Below are 17,531 nucleotides of genomic sequence, written 5' to 3' on the forward strand. Positions count from 1 at the left end.
AAAAAAAAAAAAAAAAAAAAAAAAAGATAATTAGGATTGGATGAGGTCATGAGAATAAGGTCCAGTTAATGGGATTAGTTTACTTATAAGAAGAAACACAAGCAAGCTTCCTTTTTCTCTCTGTTTACCAAGTGAGTATGCACAGAGAAGCTGGGCATTGAAGAAGTCAGGAAAAAGCGCCCTCATCAGAGCCTGGCTGTGCTGGAGCCCTGAGCTCAGATTTCTGGCCTCCAGAACTATGAGAAAGTAAATTTCTGTTGGTTAAGCCACGCAGTATGTGGTATTATGTTATGGCAGCCAGGGCAGACTAAAACATTTACTAAGTTGTAAAATATTAAGTTTATTATTAGTTCAGTGGAAAAAAAGAAATACTATTATTACAGATGCCTACAAAGAGCTCCTGTGCAGCAGCTGTGTTCTTTGAAGGGGGCTTGACAGGGTGGCTCTAGTGTCCTGTGATGCTCTGTAGAGCCTTGAAAAGATGTTTAAGGCTAAGAAAAAAGTGGAGAAGTGTGTCGTCTTAGCACACTAAGCTCTTGATTGTGGATCTGGAGTGTTAGGGGGCTTATGTAAGTTTCTGTCACTTACTGTATAACTTTGGTCAAGTCCCATTGTCAATGAAAGTCATAGTTTCTCAGCCTGTAGAATGGTAATAATAATAAAAAAAACCTAACTAATATGGCAGGGAGTAGATAAACACGTTAAGTACCTAGGAGTCTACTTAGCACATATGACTGATTAATTGATATTTCATCCTCATCCTGTCACTTGCATAACATATTATAAAAACTATTTTTTCCTTTAATTCTTCAAGTGTTGGGGCATAATAATAGTCCTGTGTAAAACAAGAGACTCCAAAAGTCTGAGCATATATAAAAATAAGTTAGGTTTGCCATCAAATAAAGCTCAATAAGGTTTATCTGACACACTTGTAAATGCGACTCATAATTGTAGGTGCATTGCAAGAAATTTACTCATCAATGGTGAGTAATTAATAAATGATTGTAATAATAAACATTTTCACAGTCAAGCTGTGTTTGATTCAATTGGGGGAAAGAATTTAGAGAAAGGACAGAGGGATGCTTCTAGAGTTTGAGGCATTAGGGCAGCAGCCCAGCCTAGGTGAAATATTGAGGGCAAGGATGGTGGGCAGGGAGAAGGCAAGAGACAGTAACTTGAAAGACTGGAGGCTTCATGGAAGAGCAATAGTGTCAGAAAGAGATGTGTGATAATTCACCCAAGAACAGCTTCTCTCAGCTTCTGTATTGCAAAGCTGTGATCTAAGTCCTTTTAGGTGACCTGTGCCTTCAGGATGTAAATACCAACTCTGCCTTTTAAGGGCTGCCTGACTAAGTTCCATAGCCTCTGAGAGCTTTACTAGTAAAGCAGGAGTAATAAAGTTTAGGTCATGATGTTTCAATAAGAAGTTCAGTGACATTTATAGTTTATAATAGATGCTCAATAAATAGTATTTCCTTTATGTTTTCAGATCCATCTATCAGACTTCTCTGGCTCTCTGGCAGGAACCATGCTTTTCTGATCACCAAGAGAGTGGCCTCTTTTTGGTGAAGTGCAAAGAGGAATAGCATAGGTACAACAATGTATCAGGTTTTTCAGATTTGAAAAAACATAGGAGACAAGAAAACAGATGATATTTCTACCTCTGGAACTTTTCAAACTCAGACATTCCTTCAGACTAAAAGTTATGCCAAGCCTTTTGGCTATTGTAGAGGGGGTTGGAATGGACAATATTTTCATTCCTTGTTTATTTCAGAAGTGCTATACAAACACTCACATGTTTCAAAGTAGCTTCCTTTCTTCTGTATTTTTCAGTTTTTCTCAGAATCATCTCTTAATCCTAACCAAATGGAGAGGAGTTAGAGTGCTAAAATACCCCATAGCACTTATGTATTGCTGCATTAAAAAACTACCCCAATTAAAGCCACAATTTATTATCTCACATGGTTCTGAAGTTTTCTAGCTCTGAAGGTTAGAAATCGAGAAGCGGCTTAGCCAAGTGGTTCTGGCTAGGAGGGTTATTTCAGGGATACCCACGTTGGCTGGGGCTGCACTCATATGAAGGGGTTGGAAAATTCACTTCCAAGCTAACTCACATGGCTGTAGAGGGGGCAGGTGTGGGGAAAGGTGGGGGAAAGAGAAACAAAGAGAGATAAGATGGAAGTTATGGATATATCGTATGACCTCACTTTAGAAGTCAATTACCATCCCTTCTGTCATATTTTGCTATAGCAAACTGATAAAACCCTCATACAATGTGAGTGTGAGATCAGGAGGAGAGGATCACTGTTGTCATCTCTGAGGCTGGCTCCAATATATCTCTTTAGCTTCTCAACTAGAGAAACCAACTGTACTCATGGTCTGATAGAGCTGCAGGTTGAGAAGGCTCATTCCATCTTATTCATCCACTAAGCACTGGAGAAATCTCTACAAATCACAGGTTTGATGATGATTTCTGATTTTTATTTCTGGATATGGACTGTAATATTTTAAATATTTATATGTTTAAAATCAGAAATCTGTTCAAATTCACTGTCAGTCTCTTAAACTACAAGTAAATATTAAGAGCATCAGAAGTTTTCAAGGCAATTATGGTCTGTGTTACAATCAAGTTTTATAAGAAAGGCCAATTATACACAGAGGTAGAGGGACTGAACTGACCTGGGAATTTGGAGAAGCCTTCGCGAGGAGATGACTTTGAATTTTGTTTTAAAATATTAACAAGATTTGCACAATTGACAAAGGCAAGCTAGAGGACATATATTAGGAAAAAATGTTGAGTTTCAACAAGTTTTATAAGACAGCATGTAAAGATAAACTTTGCAAATCTCCAACACTAGGAGAAACTATAATTCATTGAAACATACATAGTTGATAAAAATATAAGCAAGGCAAAATATACAAAAATACATTTAACAAAAATGTAAGCAGTGCAATGAGAAAGTCAGAACTCCGGGTAGTGATGACCTCTGGAAGGAATGGAGGAACCAAAGTTATGGGAACACAGAAACATCAGAGAGAGATCCAACGATGTTGGTGATATCCAAAAATTTTAGTAGGATTATAAATGTTAGAATTACTCAGAACAATTTGTATGTATAAAATATTACACAATCATTTTTTTAACATTCAGGATATGTCAGCAGAAAGAACAGTATGTGAAAATGCATGGAGGGATGAAGGAACTTGGAATAAAATATAGACATAATTATGACAGACATGACAAATAATGCATTATCCTTCATAATATACAGTTTAGTATTCTAATATTGTATTGGAATATACAAAGGAAAGGAGATTAGAGATACAATTGAAAGCAACATACTCAAAACTCAAAATCTTGCAAAAGAAGCAAGTGCTATTTCTGTATTAAGAACCAAGAGGCTGATTTATCCTTTGTTGCCTGCTTGGTGATAAAATCAAGGCATATAATAATTAAGGATTTTGAATAATGTGAATTAATGATAAGTTAGAGCAGCAGTCACTTTTTCATCATTAGGAAAGAGGTCCAGTGCATTTTAATTGTCTGAAGCTCATCGTGTGCCAACAACTTTTGTTCCTAGTGGAATTCAAATCACAGGGCAGTACTTTATTGAACAACTTACCCTTTTAAACTATTGTGAAGCTGCAAGTAAGGTTTAATTACATTATTGCCAATCATCTGAAGAATGGTAATTACTTGGCGCCCTTGGCCAATGTTTCTGATTTAAAATGCTGTAGAGTACTCAACAGGTCATAAGTTCATATCCTGGTCCTATTAATTTTCTTTTAAAGCCTTACTTTATTCCTTAGACAAGGAATAACTCCGCCCTTCAAAATGATGCTTAGGAAAAATATGAATGATCTGAAGAGAACAGATACATGAAACAGAATGGCTTTGACTGTTATGACCTGTTTGCCATTAGGTCTGTGTTGTTTTTGTCTTTTTGTATTCCTCTTTTTAGCAGCCAAAAAAGGAAAAAAATATATCTGAGACCAAGAGACTATTTTCTTGTGAGAGGTTTGAAGTGTCTTTATAATTCAGCAGGGCTTCTAGCCAAAATTTTAGTTTTGACTGAAAGCAATATTTATCTGCATCAGAGTAAGACTGACTTCCTGTGTGTCTAGGAACAGAGCAGAATGTGTTTATTCTAGTGAAGGTGATATGCAAGCAGGAGGGAATGAAAGTTGGAATTTTTTTTCCTTTTGAAGATTAAAATCAGATATAATCCTTGTAAGTCCACATTGGGACTTTCTGATCAAGAAGTTGCATCAGTTTTGCTAAAAGAAGGCCAGGAGTGTCTGAAGCTATTTTCTTAGTGAGCACTGTCTTCTGACTTGAGTTCAGGTGTGACTAGCTGTTCATGGTTAACTTCAGTGCCAATTCCTGAGTTTTCTACTCTTCGTTCGACTGCCTGAGCTTCTTTTGCTCCTTTGTCTGCTTGGTAGATCTTTGTTTTGCCATTTGGTCTGCTGTTGGTGAAAATGTCCTTTCGCTTAGCCCAATGATACCATGCTCCAGCCAAAGTTGACCCATGTTTTCTGGGTATGGGCATGCTCCAAAGCTATCCTTCTTCTACTTAACGTGTTATTTAGGGTAGCAATAAGCCTCATGGTTATCAGATTAGTATCTTAACTAAGGTGTTCATTTTGTATTGGGGTTGTTTCATAACTAAAAATGACTACAGCTTCTTTTCTTTCCAATCATCTTCTCACCTGTGAGTGCCCCAAGACACAATCCTTAGTAGTCTTCTCCCTAAATTACATACTTGCAAATATTGACATAGTTATGCAACTCTTCATGAATAACTTCCTCCTTCCTTCTGTTTTTTTTTTTTTCTTCCTCCTATGACTATGATGTTCTTTAAACAACCCTCAATAACCATGCCCTATTCGTAATTTTATTCAGGTAGACCCCTGGAAGTATTGTTTCAGTGACTCATTTTTGGCATGCTAATATCATATGAAGAGTCAGCCTCATGATTTCATCTATTCCTCTGTGACAGACTATGTTGGTTATTCACCTGACTTTGGGTTCAAAAAAATAGTCTTCTGAAGGCAATTATCACAGTACCTTAAAAAAGTGGTTGGAAAGGAGTTTTTATAGAAAGAATTCTTGTTGAAATTATTAAATATTTGCATTTCTGGCAGGTATTCATGTGAAATATTACCCTTCATGTTCAATCACATTAAACTTTTCACTTAGAAACATAACCCTTAGAAACGTAACAGTCCCAACTAATTGATACATAACATTGTCCAACTAAATTTTTAGCATTAAAAAATATAGATGTAGGACCACCTCGGTTTCTCATAATGAGTATGTTGTGATGATCCAGGATTGAACAAAATGTAGAATTCATCAGCAGGGGGTTGATTGCATAAAATCACATCAAATATCTCTGCAGAGTTTTTTACCTAGTAGATTTCACTTTGCAAGTTTACCACAGGTAGAAATTTTCAGTGATGAACAACAGCTCTAAGATAAATATATTTTGTTCAGATTACGTATGAAAAGATAAGAATTGGTATTTATAAAGCTAGAACTAGAATTCTAGTTAGTATGACTGACAGCCTATAGATTTTGTTTTACAATATTGTATTCCTATATTCTAGGCTAGCAAGAAATTAAAGCTTTAGTCTAGTAGTAAGAATATCTTGAGTCACATTCTCAGCTCTTTGCTGTTCCTGACAAGACTTGTCATCTTCGTGTCTTACTTTACTCATCTGTATAAAAGTAAGGAGGGTATCTGCCCTATATTTTTTACTAAGTTGTTAGAATTATATTAAATGTGAGGCATAAAACTAAGATATTTTACATTATGTGTTTCATAATTAGCACAGTATTTTGACAGCAGTAGAATCAGTTTCTGATACTGCTGCTCTTCAACTTTTATTATTTGTTCTTCCCTTTTGGATTCTAAATTCTGTGACTTCCTCATCATCACCTCCTCACTGACCCCTTTTTGAGAGAAGGATATTGTATTTTTGCCAGTAGGAAAGCCAATGATGAAACCATACTAACAGTTGAAGGAAAGAGTTCCTCCTATTTTTCTTGGGTGAAATGTTGCTAACACCAAATTGTCCTTTTCAATTCTGTACTTGCATATTAGTTACAATAACTTATTTTCTTCTTGTTCACACAGGAAATGACTTATTTCTTGTAGCAGTTCATGAACTGGGACATGCTCTGGGTTTGGAGCATTCAAATGATCCCACTGCCATCATGGCTCCATTTTACCAGTACATGGAAACGGACAACTTCAAACTACCTAATGATGATTTGCAGGGCATCCAGAAGATATATGGTAGGTTACTACTGTTTCCATTTGCTTAATCCTGTAGTGAAGTCCAGAATTTCTGCTGTGTTTTCTTCTTTGAGATAGATGCTCTAAGAATAAAATAGATAACTAAATAAAAAGTATATAGCTGGCCTACTGGCAAAATTATTCTATCAATTGAATTTCATTGGCAAAGGTCCCAGGTATGTTAATGTATAGATTATGGGAACAATATTAAGCACTGATGAAATTTTCTTACTGAGCTTGGTTGAAACCTGCAGTTACTGCAAAGTTCTAATAAACTTTAGTTTTTAAAATTCAGGTAAAAATATATAATAAATGAATGTAACCAATGAAAACAGGAAAAAATATAAAACTTTCATATATAAAATTCTGAGACTTTTCTACAAACTGACAGATTGACTCATAGTTTGGGGGGTATGATGTTAGGTATTTCCTAGACCAAGTACTTTTGAAGGTCCACAAAATACCCTTATGTGATGGTACAAGAAATTGGTCCCAAAGTCATGTAATGATTTTTGACCTAGAGTAAGAGTTAACAAACAAGGGAGTGAAATTAACAAGTGATAGTTTATTAATACAGAGTGCAAAACAAATTTCTAGTATAATAATGTCATTTTTATTTATTTCAGTCAATGAATGCAAATTAAGAGAAAAAGGGAAAGACTATTATGCATATTCACTACAATCCTAACTTCCTTATACAACCATTGACCTTTATAAAGGCATTTATTTCACACATAGTTGCTAATAACTTGACATTTATAATTTACATATAGCAAATACGCTTTACTAAATTAATGAAGTGAAGCTTTTATTTTTACAATACAAAGACAAATGTGTGCCATCTGTATGTTAATATCCAATATCCAGAAGATGTCTTTTGCATTTTTAAGCAGCATAGTTTAAGTTCACTAATTTGTTTTACATTCATTAGTTTTTTCAATTTTAATAACTCAGTGGTAAATATTCTCTCAGGGTTAAAATCGATTTGTAAAAAAAGGTCAGTTATTGTGCTGTTCTTTAGTTTGCTGGGATACCAAGAAGAGAGAAATGTCTGACTCAGTGCTAAATATCTCTTATGTTGAATTGAACTATCCTATGTCTAAGTGTGTATCATCAGAAATTCTTCTTAAGTGCTTCACTGAAAGAGTCTCTTTCTCACGACCTCATGAAGTAGCAGTCTAGACTGAAGGTCTGCAAAAGAATATTCTTCCCATACCTAAATATTAAATGCAAACAGCTTTATATTTCTTTTTAAAAACATGAATCTCTTGAGAATGCTGCTTAACATCTGTACCAAATTACATATGTAAACTTTGGCTTGATTTAGAAGCCTCTTTTGAGAAATACTTCTTCACATTAATATTTTACTGGTGGTATTTTAATCAATAGGTATTTTAGATTCATTTCTTAAATGAAACACTCTTCCAGCAATTTATCAAAACATTTCATTTGAAGAAAACGGTGAAAATCAATAAAAGTGTATCAAACAATTTTGACACATAGGATAGAATAAACTTTGCTTCGTTAACATTTCTCTTTTGGAAATATTTGCAGAGAATCATTTTCTAGAGAAATATAGAATTAACTTTGTTGGAGCTTACATACATGGCTCCAGTATTCCTTTCCATTTATTTGTTATTTATACACCACCTACTTCCGAAAAAGATCTGAAGGCAGCTTTTCCAAAAATGACTGTGGTGAAGCTATAAAAAATATTAGTAAAAATTAACAAAGAAAACCTAGCTACCAGGATCCAGAATCTAGCATGATAAGGACTGTTTCAGTTAGACTTAGCAATGCTTTTTTGGGTAAGATATTTTGTTTTTTCAGAAAATATACTATCTTAAAGACCTCTTAGTTCGCTTAGTCTGTGCCCTCTGCTGATAAGTGATTGTTCTCTGTAGCATATTTTCCAGCTCTATTCCAGTTTTAAGTGAGCCAAGCACTGTCCTCATATTTTCAAAAGGTCCACCTGACAAGATTCCTCCACCTACAAGACCTCTACCGACAGTGCCCCCACACCGCTCTATTCCTCCGGCTGACCCAAGGAAAAATGACAGGCCAAAACCTCCTCGGCCTCCCACCGGCAGACCCTCCTATCCTGGAGCCAAACCCAACATCTGTGATGGGAACTTTAACACTCTAGCTATTCTTCGCCGTGAGATGTTTGTGTTCAAGGTAGGAGACTGATTTTTTTTTTTTTTTAACAGTAGAGCAAGTGTTTAGTGTTGCTTTAGAAAACAAGTTCTCATTCATTCTAACACTACCTTCCCAGCCCTCTCACAGTTAGAAAGTTCAAAAAAAGCATTTTAAAAAATAAATGCACAAATGGGCTGAAATGTCTAGCAGAAGATTGCTGTAACATTCTATTTTGGGAATGCATTTATGTCAGCAGAAGCTAAAATGCCTAAAATGTGAGGGTAAAAAAAAATTGCAGCATGTTATGAAGAGATAAAATAGCATAATTTGAATCATGAATAGGAACTAATAGGGATGATTTGCTTGGGAACTTAGCCACTTGCAGGCATACCGCAGCTATTGTATCTGTGGTTTACATATCTTTATGAGATCCCTGTCATTTCATTTGATCATTAAAGCATTGTTTTACAGGAGGAGCATTGATCATTTGGTTTGGGGGTCCACTGGTAGCCCTTTGAGTTAAGTCTCTTCTATGAGACTATCATTTTAACTTTACATATACATGTTATTGTTTTCATGTTTTAGGCAGTTATGTCTAACATTATTTTTTTTAAAACATTACAAGCTGAAACTAATTTTACATTTGCAAAAAGGCTTTTAATGTCAGGTTCTTAGAAAATAACACTAATAAATAGTATATCAAAAGTAAATTATGTAATATTGGAAGGTGAATATAATATAATGCTAAAAAATAATTTTCTCCCCTAGTATTTGTAAACTGGTCTTAAAGATTAATGAAGAAAATAAGTTTGGATGTTGGCATTAGAGTATTAAAAGAGCCACATTTTGTCAATATTATTTATTTAAAAATGTAATAATGTGCTCTCATTTTTGGTGGACATAAATAAACAAAAATAATCAAATGCTGTTCTACTTACATAGAATTTCCTGTTTAGCAGAAGCTATCATTTAAAAATATAGATTTCATATAATTTTTACTAGATAAAATACTCTATTTTCTTTATTGGAAAATAAGATCTGGATTTGATACAACATGCATAAAAGCATCATGCTTTCCAGGAAAAAAATCAATATGTTCTTAAAGCACATGAATAGATTTTTCAGTTCTATAAATGCCCTGTAATACTTAATTAGATATCACCATTCAATTTCAAGTAGTTTAATAAATTTAGATTCGAGTAAAGAAAAAGCTTACTTTTTTTACTCATTGTGTTACTCTATGTCACTCATATTGTTACTCATTGTAGCTAAGCCCACAGGAACTAGTTGGAATGAACACAGTGCAATCTTTTGTTTATTCTGCAAGACACTAGATGAAAGCTGACGGGTTTTGTTTTTATTATATTGGCAGGATTTAAACATTGCAGGCTTTATACCTTGATATCATAATAATAATACCAAAGCATCAACCTTCTTTAAGAATATGATGTGAAATTGACTCTTAGTGCATTATTTTTTTATGATTCCTGTGTATCTAAATAGGTTGCTGATTTCAGAGGAGACTAGTGTCTTCGTGTCTAGTGATTGCTTTCACCAGCCTCTTTGCTCTGCACATTGTAGAAGTTTAGTAAGTGCTGTTGACAAACAAAAGATGGTCCTGTGAATACTGGTTCCTGAAATCAGGAACTGATAAAAAGTACATGGATGAGACTCTCAAGTAGAATGCAATAGCTACTATTTTCAATATCAAAACAGGTATGCAAAAAATATAAGGCCTGCAAAACAGGTATGCAAAAAATATCAGTAATCCCTAAACTCTGAGATTATCTTGGGTTTCTTTAGCAAAATTCCTGACAGGACAGAGTTTCTAAAATTTGTCTGAATTTAATTTTTTCAGTAATTCTAAGAATTATTGCCTTATTTCTAAGAATAATTTCTCTGGGAGATAACATGTTCTAATATGCATTTTGTTCTTCATAATATCCATTTCCCTAATGAACATTTTGTCACAAAATTTCGTAATTTTTATTTTTTTATCTCATCTTTGATAGAATATGTCTGTGTGCCCAGCGTACTTTCCTGTGCATGAAGAATGTGTGAATAGAAACTAGCATTCCTGCCTTTGCAGAGCTCATATTTCAGGAAAGAAGACAAACTTGAACATTAATACTTTTAATACACAAGAGTAAAAGTCATGACACTGAAACAAAGTGAAAGCACTGAAGTCTAATCAAACAAGAAATTTTACTGAGATTGTAGTTGTAATGAATTTTGCGACAAATTTTCTCGGCACATTAAAGAAGTGAGTAGAATAGCAATAAGTTTACATATGGAGGGAGAAAAGACAGACATGTTCCCCTCTTGCATAAAGTGATAAATGTTATAATTCAGACATATACAGCATTGCATAGATATAAAGAAAGTATGATTGAGTGATATACCTTGCTCTTAGTTAATAGTTGCCATAGATTGGGTACCCGTTATGTATCTCTGACCTTATAAAAGCACTGAAAGATGGATAGCATTGTCTTTTGCAAATTTAAAAAACTGAAAATCAGAAAAGTTTTGTTGAAACACTTCTAAGAAGTAGTCAGTAGCTGAACACATGTCTGCTTGATTCCAAAATCCATGTTTTCCCCACTAGGCTTTGTGCTTTGTCACCTGAAATAATTGAGAAAAGTTTCAAAAGAAAAGTAGACTTTCAACTATATTTTGAAGTGATAAGTATTCAAGAAATATTTATTGCACTCATACGTTATGCTAGATATTATTTTAGGCACTGGATATGTAGCAGTGAACAAAACAGGCCACACTTGGGTTTCTTGCAAATTACATTCTATTCTTCAAGTAGACATGTGGATGAAAGGCTTCACATGGATGTTCCACTTGTGAGTGTCATGGAAGGATGTGAGAACCCTTGCATATGACAGAGCCTGGAATTCTGCTTTTCAGTGTTAATGACTACTGACTGGTCTAATATCTCCTCTATGCTTACATAGTCTAGACTGCCTTTACTTCTAAATTAATGCCATTGCCCCATATCTGATCTTTCTGCCATTTCAATATTTCTTCAATATGCACATCATTCTTTTTCATATTTTGCTCCTTATTGACTGTCTCTTCAAATATTTTTAGTATTGCTTATTGTTTGATCTCACTCTTACTAATATTACTTCATTATCTACTTTTGTTTATTACAGACTCTACACAATTTAGAAGCATCTTAATCTCCTCAACCCTTACCCATCAACACTTATTTTCCCCTAAATTTTAATGTCTGGGAATAGCTTCTCAAGCCTCTGCTCATCCAAATGTTTCCTCTACAGCATGTTCTCAACATCCCACCTTCTCTGACTGATTCTCTCTAGTGATTTTTATATTTATTCTCCATATTCAATTAGCATATTATTAATTTCTGTCTTCTAGAATTATTTCTTATTGAAATGCATTCCTCAACAAGATTTTTACTTCCCCAGAGCAGAGATTGGTTCATGTGACCTTCATTGTGTTGATTGCTAATGAATAGGGATGTCAGTATAAGAATTGCATAATCAAACTATGACCAATATTATTTTTATATGTTGATAATCAGCCTAAATGAAATCCCTGAAGCATTTTATTTTGGTAAGTTGTTATTCCTTGCCCAAAGATTTCAATGAGTATTATTTATGTATATTTTATATGCATGATTTTTAAGTCAAAAATAAGAAAATCTAGATATAAGTAAAAGGTAATATCATCAGATAATTTTGTTTTCTTGTAAGAAAGAAGCCTTTCTTTATAATAGCAGTTTCAGCATAATAAAAGCAAAAATGCTTTTTGGTAATGAGCATCTTCTCAGAGGATTTGATTTACATTACACTTTCCAGGTATCCATTTATTTAAAATGAGTTCACTTAGATATGAGTTTCTGTAGGAGATGGGATATGTCTATACATACATACAGGTGCACACACACACACACACACACACACACACACACACACACACAGAGACACATACACACACACCCTTCTTTCCTTATGCATGAAAATTTTAAGCCATGCAGCTTTATAATCTTTAGAGAATGTAAACCACCTAATCGAAGGAAATGGGAATCAAAACAAAATGCCAAAGAAGAGAAAACAAAGGCTGGGTATGGTGTCTCATGCCTGTAATCCTAGCACTTTGGGAGGCCAAGGCAGGCGGATCATGAGGCCAGGAGTTCAACACCAGCCTAACCAACATGGTGAAACCCAGTCTCTACTAAAAATACAAAAATTAGCTAGGCATGGTGACATATGCCTGTGATCCCAGCTACTCGGAAGACTGAGGCAGGAGAATTGCTTGAACTGGGATCTGGGAGGTGGAGGTTGTGGTGAGCTGAGATCGCAACACTGCACTCCAGCCTGGGCAACATAGCTAGGCTCCATCTAAAAAAAAAAAAAAAAAGAAGAAGGAAGAGAGAAGCAAAATAGTAGTAACAAAAGAAGCTTTGTCCGTACCCTAAAAAAGATAGTTTTAAGACTACTCCCTAAAGAGTGTAAGCCGTTGTAACTAAACTGACAACAGCAATCTGATTGTTCAAATGAATACTCTCAAAGCACCTTTGGACTACAATGTAAGAACATTGAATATTTTAGTTATTCTGTGGTGTGAAAAAAAAACCAGAAGGCAAGAATTAGCCAAAGATGTACAGAACATATTTCAGTACACAGTATTTCACTATGTATGAATGAATGCATATAGTGGTAACTGTATTCTTTTGAAGCTGAGAATAAGAAAAATTGTATCCAGCACCAGAAGTTCCTTTAGTGTCAAAAAAATAAATAAATAAAAGAAAAGGATAGTTATCTTTGGTTACTGACTAGTTCTTTAGGAGGAATAAGCAAAGACGAATGCTTTACATTAGCACTAGAAAGATTAATTTGAAGAGACAAAGCTATCGTGGAACAGTGTTCAAAAAAGTATAGTGAATGTCTTTCCAGTTAATCTAGAAGAGCAAGTTTCATGGCTCTGAGTAAGAAAGGATTTCATCACTTACCAAAAAAATGTGAACCCAAAGCAGATTTCATTTGCTTTTTTTTAATTTGTCTAATTCTTGTGTTTGTTCATTTATCACACACTGTTTATTCTTAGATATGACCATCCTCATTTATGACCACCTTCTTTATTCTACTGAAGAGTCATAGTCAAGTAAGTACAGGGTATGGCTCAATTTCATTTGCCAAGGTGGTTTTGTTTCATAAAAAAGATGTGCTATAAAAAAGAGGAGAGAAAGGCACACCCACACACAGTGAGAAAGCGAGAGAGAACAGAGTTACTTAGTGAAAGAAATAGTTTAGAGGTATACAATTTTGCCCTGAATTATATTTCCATAATATTCATTGGTGACTAAACCCTTCACAATTAGTCAACATTGAACCCCTTGACTCTTCTGTTCAATAGAGTATCTCTTGGTATTTAATATCAATTTAAACTTTTTATTCTTTGCTAAATGTCTACCCATGGACCAAGAGTTACTCTTTTCATTGATTTTTTGTTTGTTTTTGTTTTCTTTCTTTGTTGTATATTTCTCTGATTAAATTCTAGCATTCTTGAAATCTGGAACTCTGTCTTTCTCACATCACTTGTATTAGTGCATCACATCATGCTCACACATAATATTCAAATATGCATGACATGAAATTTGTGGAATTAAAAGAAGTTGAAAATATGTTTTTCCCTTAAAACGTTTACATCCTATTAGTGAGTGGGCAGTATGTAATTATCAGCCAGAAATTATTTCTTTAAGCTGAAACCTACAACACAGAAAGAGTAAAGGCCTTTTTACACATGAGAGAAGGCTGAGTTGAGCATGGCGTTATGTTTGCTTAGTAGAGAGCAGCAGAAACAACCACAGGGTCCATGCAGCAACTTCCTAGTGTGATAAGTAGCAAGGAGAAAACGTTAGCAGTGTGATCAGTGGTAAGGAGAAAACCCAACATGTGAAAATCACCAGGGTGATTGTATTTGGTCAACTTTGAAAAGTCCAGCATACAGACCTATGAGCCTAGAGAAATGCTATAGGGAGCACTTGAGTGTTGCCTGTTCAACTTTATACTTGACCTTTCCTCTCAAAGGCCAAATTCAACATATTTAACTAAGTTACTGACACTCCTTCACAAACCTTCTGCTTTTGTATTCCCTGTTCGAAATAATGAGGGCTTCATTTTTCCATTTATTTAGTAAAAAATCTTGATATCGTTCTTGACTGCTCTTTCTCTCATCTCCCAATGCAACTCATCAGCAAATCCTGTTGACTCCATCTCCAAACACTTCAGGAAGCGGGCCACTTTTCTTCCTGTCTGCCACTACCATCCCAGTCCAAGTTACCATCACATAATGTCTTAATTATTGTCATAGCCTCCAAATTGGTTTTTCTGCTTTCTTCCTTGCCACCGCCTTTCAGTCTATTGTCAATACTGCGTACTGAATGACACTGTAAACCAATCCATCATATCATACCACTGCACTGCTAAAAGCGCTTCAATACCTGACTTGAACAAAAGCCAAAGTTATTTCGGTTGCTCATGGGGCTGCATGTTCATCAGCCCATTTCCCCTACCTCTCTGATCTTACCTCCTTTATCTTATTTTGCTCATTTTTACTCACTCAACTCCAGCCACACTTCCCTTCCCAGTTGTTTCTGGAACATTTCAAACACTCGTGGCTCTAAAGGCCTTTCTCTGTTAGTACCAAATATTCACTTATTTTCTAGATTTCTACTGAAGTATGTAGAGCAGCAGAAGGCTTTCATCAGTCTCTATTTCCGTCCAGACTGTTGCTTCACAGGTATTCATTGGGCTAGATATATGAAAAGGAACAGCAATATGTGTAGAATTTTGAAAAAGTTAACTATGGATTATATATATTTTGGCATTATGTAACCCTATATTGTGGGATGGATTTTTCTCCTACCCTTAGAAAAATTCTCTCCCAACTCTCAATTAAGTGGCACAATTTATTCCTGTTGCATAGTTGTATGTCTTTCTCTACATTTGGATAAGATCATCCTTAAACTCTTTGACATTAAAGATAGACTTCAAGTCAGATCCCTTTTGCTCTGTATTCCACACAAAGACTGTAACTTCTTATTTAATGCTAAATTGCAGTGGTCCTGAACATAGTAGACAAATATTTGCTAAGTACATCTGATCTTACTTTCCTCATTTGTATAATGGCTAATAAATTCCATCACAGATGTTTTGTAAGCTCAGGAAATGGTAGCTTTTATATAGCAAAGCAGGCTCAGCATTTTTAACTATTCATCATATTAATTGATTCAAATTCTGATACTATTTCAAATTATTTTTAAATAACATTTAGCTGAATAAAAATTACAGTATATGTCCATAATTCTCATGATATGAAAGAGATGAATGAAACAGTTTATTATTCATATCATGTCACTTTACTCAGTGAAATGATTAAAAACTATTTTGTTGGCAGAGAGTCTGAAAAGTGTTTTACAAACAAAACAATACTCACAGAAATCACACAGCCCAGAGTAATCAAAAATTACATTGAGTCACAGCTTAATTCCATACTGCCAGGAAGTGTCCTGATAATATTAATAGCATGTTGTAATTGGGTCTAGATTCACATAACACCAAAGGGAGCAATCACCAAGACATTGTAAGCAGAGAATTAAATGCAGTTTTCCTGTAGTACAAAATCATAGTGTTTTAAATATTTTAGTACATATTTTAGGGAGCAACTGGAATTATATGTAAGGCTGGATTTTAATGTCAATATTAATTGATTTTCAAAACACTCATATTTATAATTATACTTTAAAATTTCTCCTTGAAACCATTAAATGTTTTAATTGACATTTCCTGGCTTCTTAGCTATTAGGGCAAGTATTAGTCAGTAGGAATGGACTCAGTCACCTGAGTTTCCAAATTCCCTCTCAGTCACTTTGTTTTTGGGTGAGTTTAAATATTTTGAGCATATATTTGGATACCTGTTTTGGAATCAGTAAAATTACTTTTTAATAGTATAAAGCAGAGTGTTTAATATATGCTTTATGGTATATATTTTGGAATTTAGAATATATTTTATTATGTATATTTTATTTTGGTATAAATTTAGAATATAGGCAAGACAATTCTCTATAATCATGCATAAATGTTTTCTGAAATTATATTAATTGTTGTTCAACATCAAGAATGTATTAGCAGAAAAAAAAAGGAGTGGATATTGGTTAGACAGCCATTTCTCCAACACTTTCTAAAGCTTATTTCTTTATAAAGAGAGTTGCTTTTATGTGTTAATTGTGTAACCAGTCAACTTATAGAATTCTTTGTTACTTTTAATATTTTTTTCACCTGGCATTCAGGAATGGTTTTTAGTTTAAAGCTGTATACTTCATCTAGAATTTGCTTTGGTATAAGGTGTAAACGAGGATTTTAATTTTTGTCCAAATTATTAACCTAGCTTTATCCTATTTTTATTATTGATAAAAGTTTCATATTTCATATATATGAGAATAATAATATAGACAACACCTATTAAGCACTTAAGATTATTTTTCCACATGCTTTGAATGGATTATCATGTTTATATATGACATCATATGGGAAAGAGAGACATAAAAGTTAATTGGTTTCCATATACCAAGCTAGGGACAGCTTACCTCTGAATTTCTTGATTTTATTCTTAATAGTTTTTCATTTTACTCAACAAGTTCAGTTATACTTTTTGTTAAATGCAGATGAATTCAATCCTAATTAATACCAAAATATAGAAAAAGAAACAATCTCAACACAATAGCAACAAAAAAATAAAACATCTAGGGTTACACTTATAAAGAAATGTGCAGAACTTCCATGCGTAAAAGTTAAAATTTATTGTAGCACCAAAATACAATTTCAATAAATGGAAAGATGTATTCTATTCTTGATGAGAATCTTTGTAGCTGTCTCAGTACCACTGCCCTAAAGTGCTTACAGTCCAGTGTGGCAAATAGACATTCATCAACTAATCAGAAGAAGACAAGTAAAATTCTACCTATATTAAATGCAAAGTAAAGAAGGCAGGAGGTGCAACAAGAGCATATAGTTTCATTTTCATTTGTAAAACATGGTCATTAATATTGGGAGA

At 34.2% G+C, this 17,531-nt stretch overlaps 1 protein-coding gene across 1 annotated transcript in view; it reads left to right on the forward strand.

Moving 5' to 3' along the window:
• The window catches only part of MMP16 (matrix metallopeptidase 16), a 275,667-nt gene that overhangs the window by 200,453 nt on the left and 57,683 nt on the right, over positions 1-17,531 (forward strand). Inside the window, exons 5-6 of the mRNA XM_017507692.2 lie at positions 6,144-6,305; positions 8,272-8,483. Coding sequence (XP_017363181.1) covers positions 6,144-6,305; positions 8,272-8,483 — 374 coding nt within the window. The remainder of the gene's footprint in view (positions 1-6,143; positions 6,306-8,271; positions 8,484-17,531) is intronic.

The sequence above is a fragment of the Cebus imitator genome, unplaced genomic scaffold (assembly GCF_001604975.1).
Source record: "Cebus imitator isolate Cc_AM_T3 unplaced genomic scaffold, Cebus_imitator-1.0 Scaffold383, whole genome shotgun sequence".
NCBI classification, from domain to species: Eukaryota; Metazoa; Chordata; class Mammalia; order Primates; family Cebidae; genus Cebus; species Cebus imitator.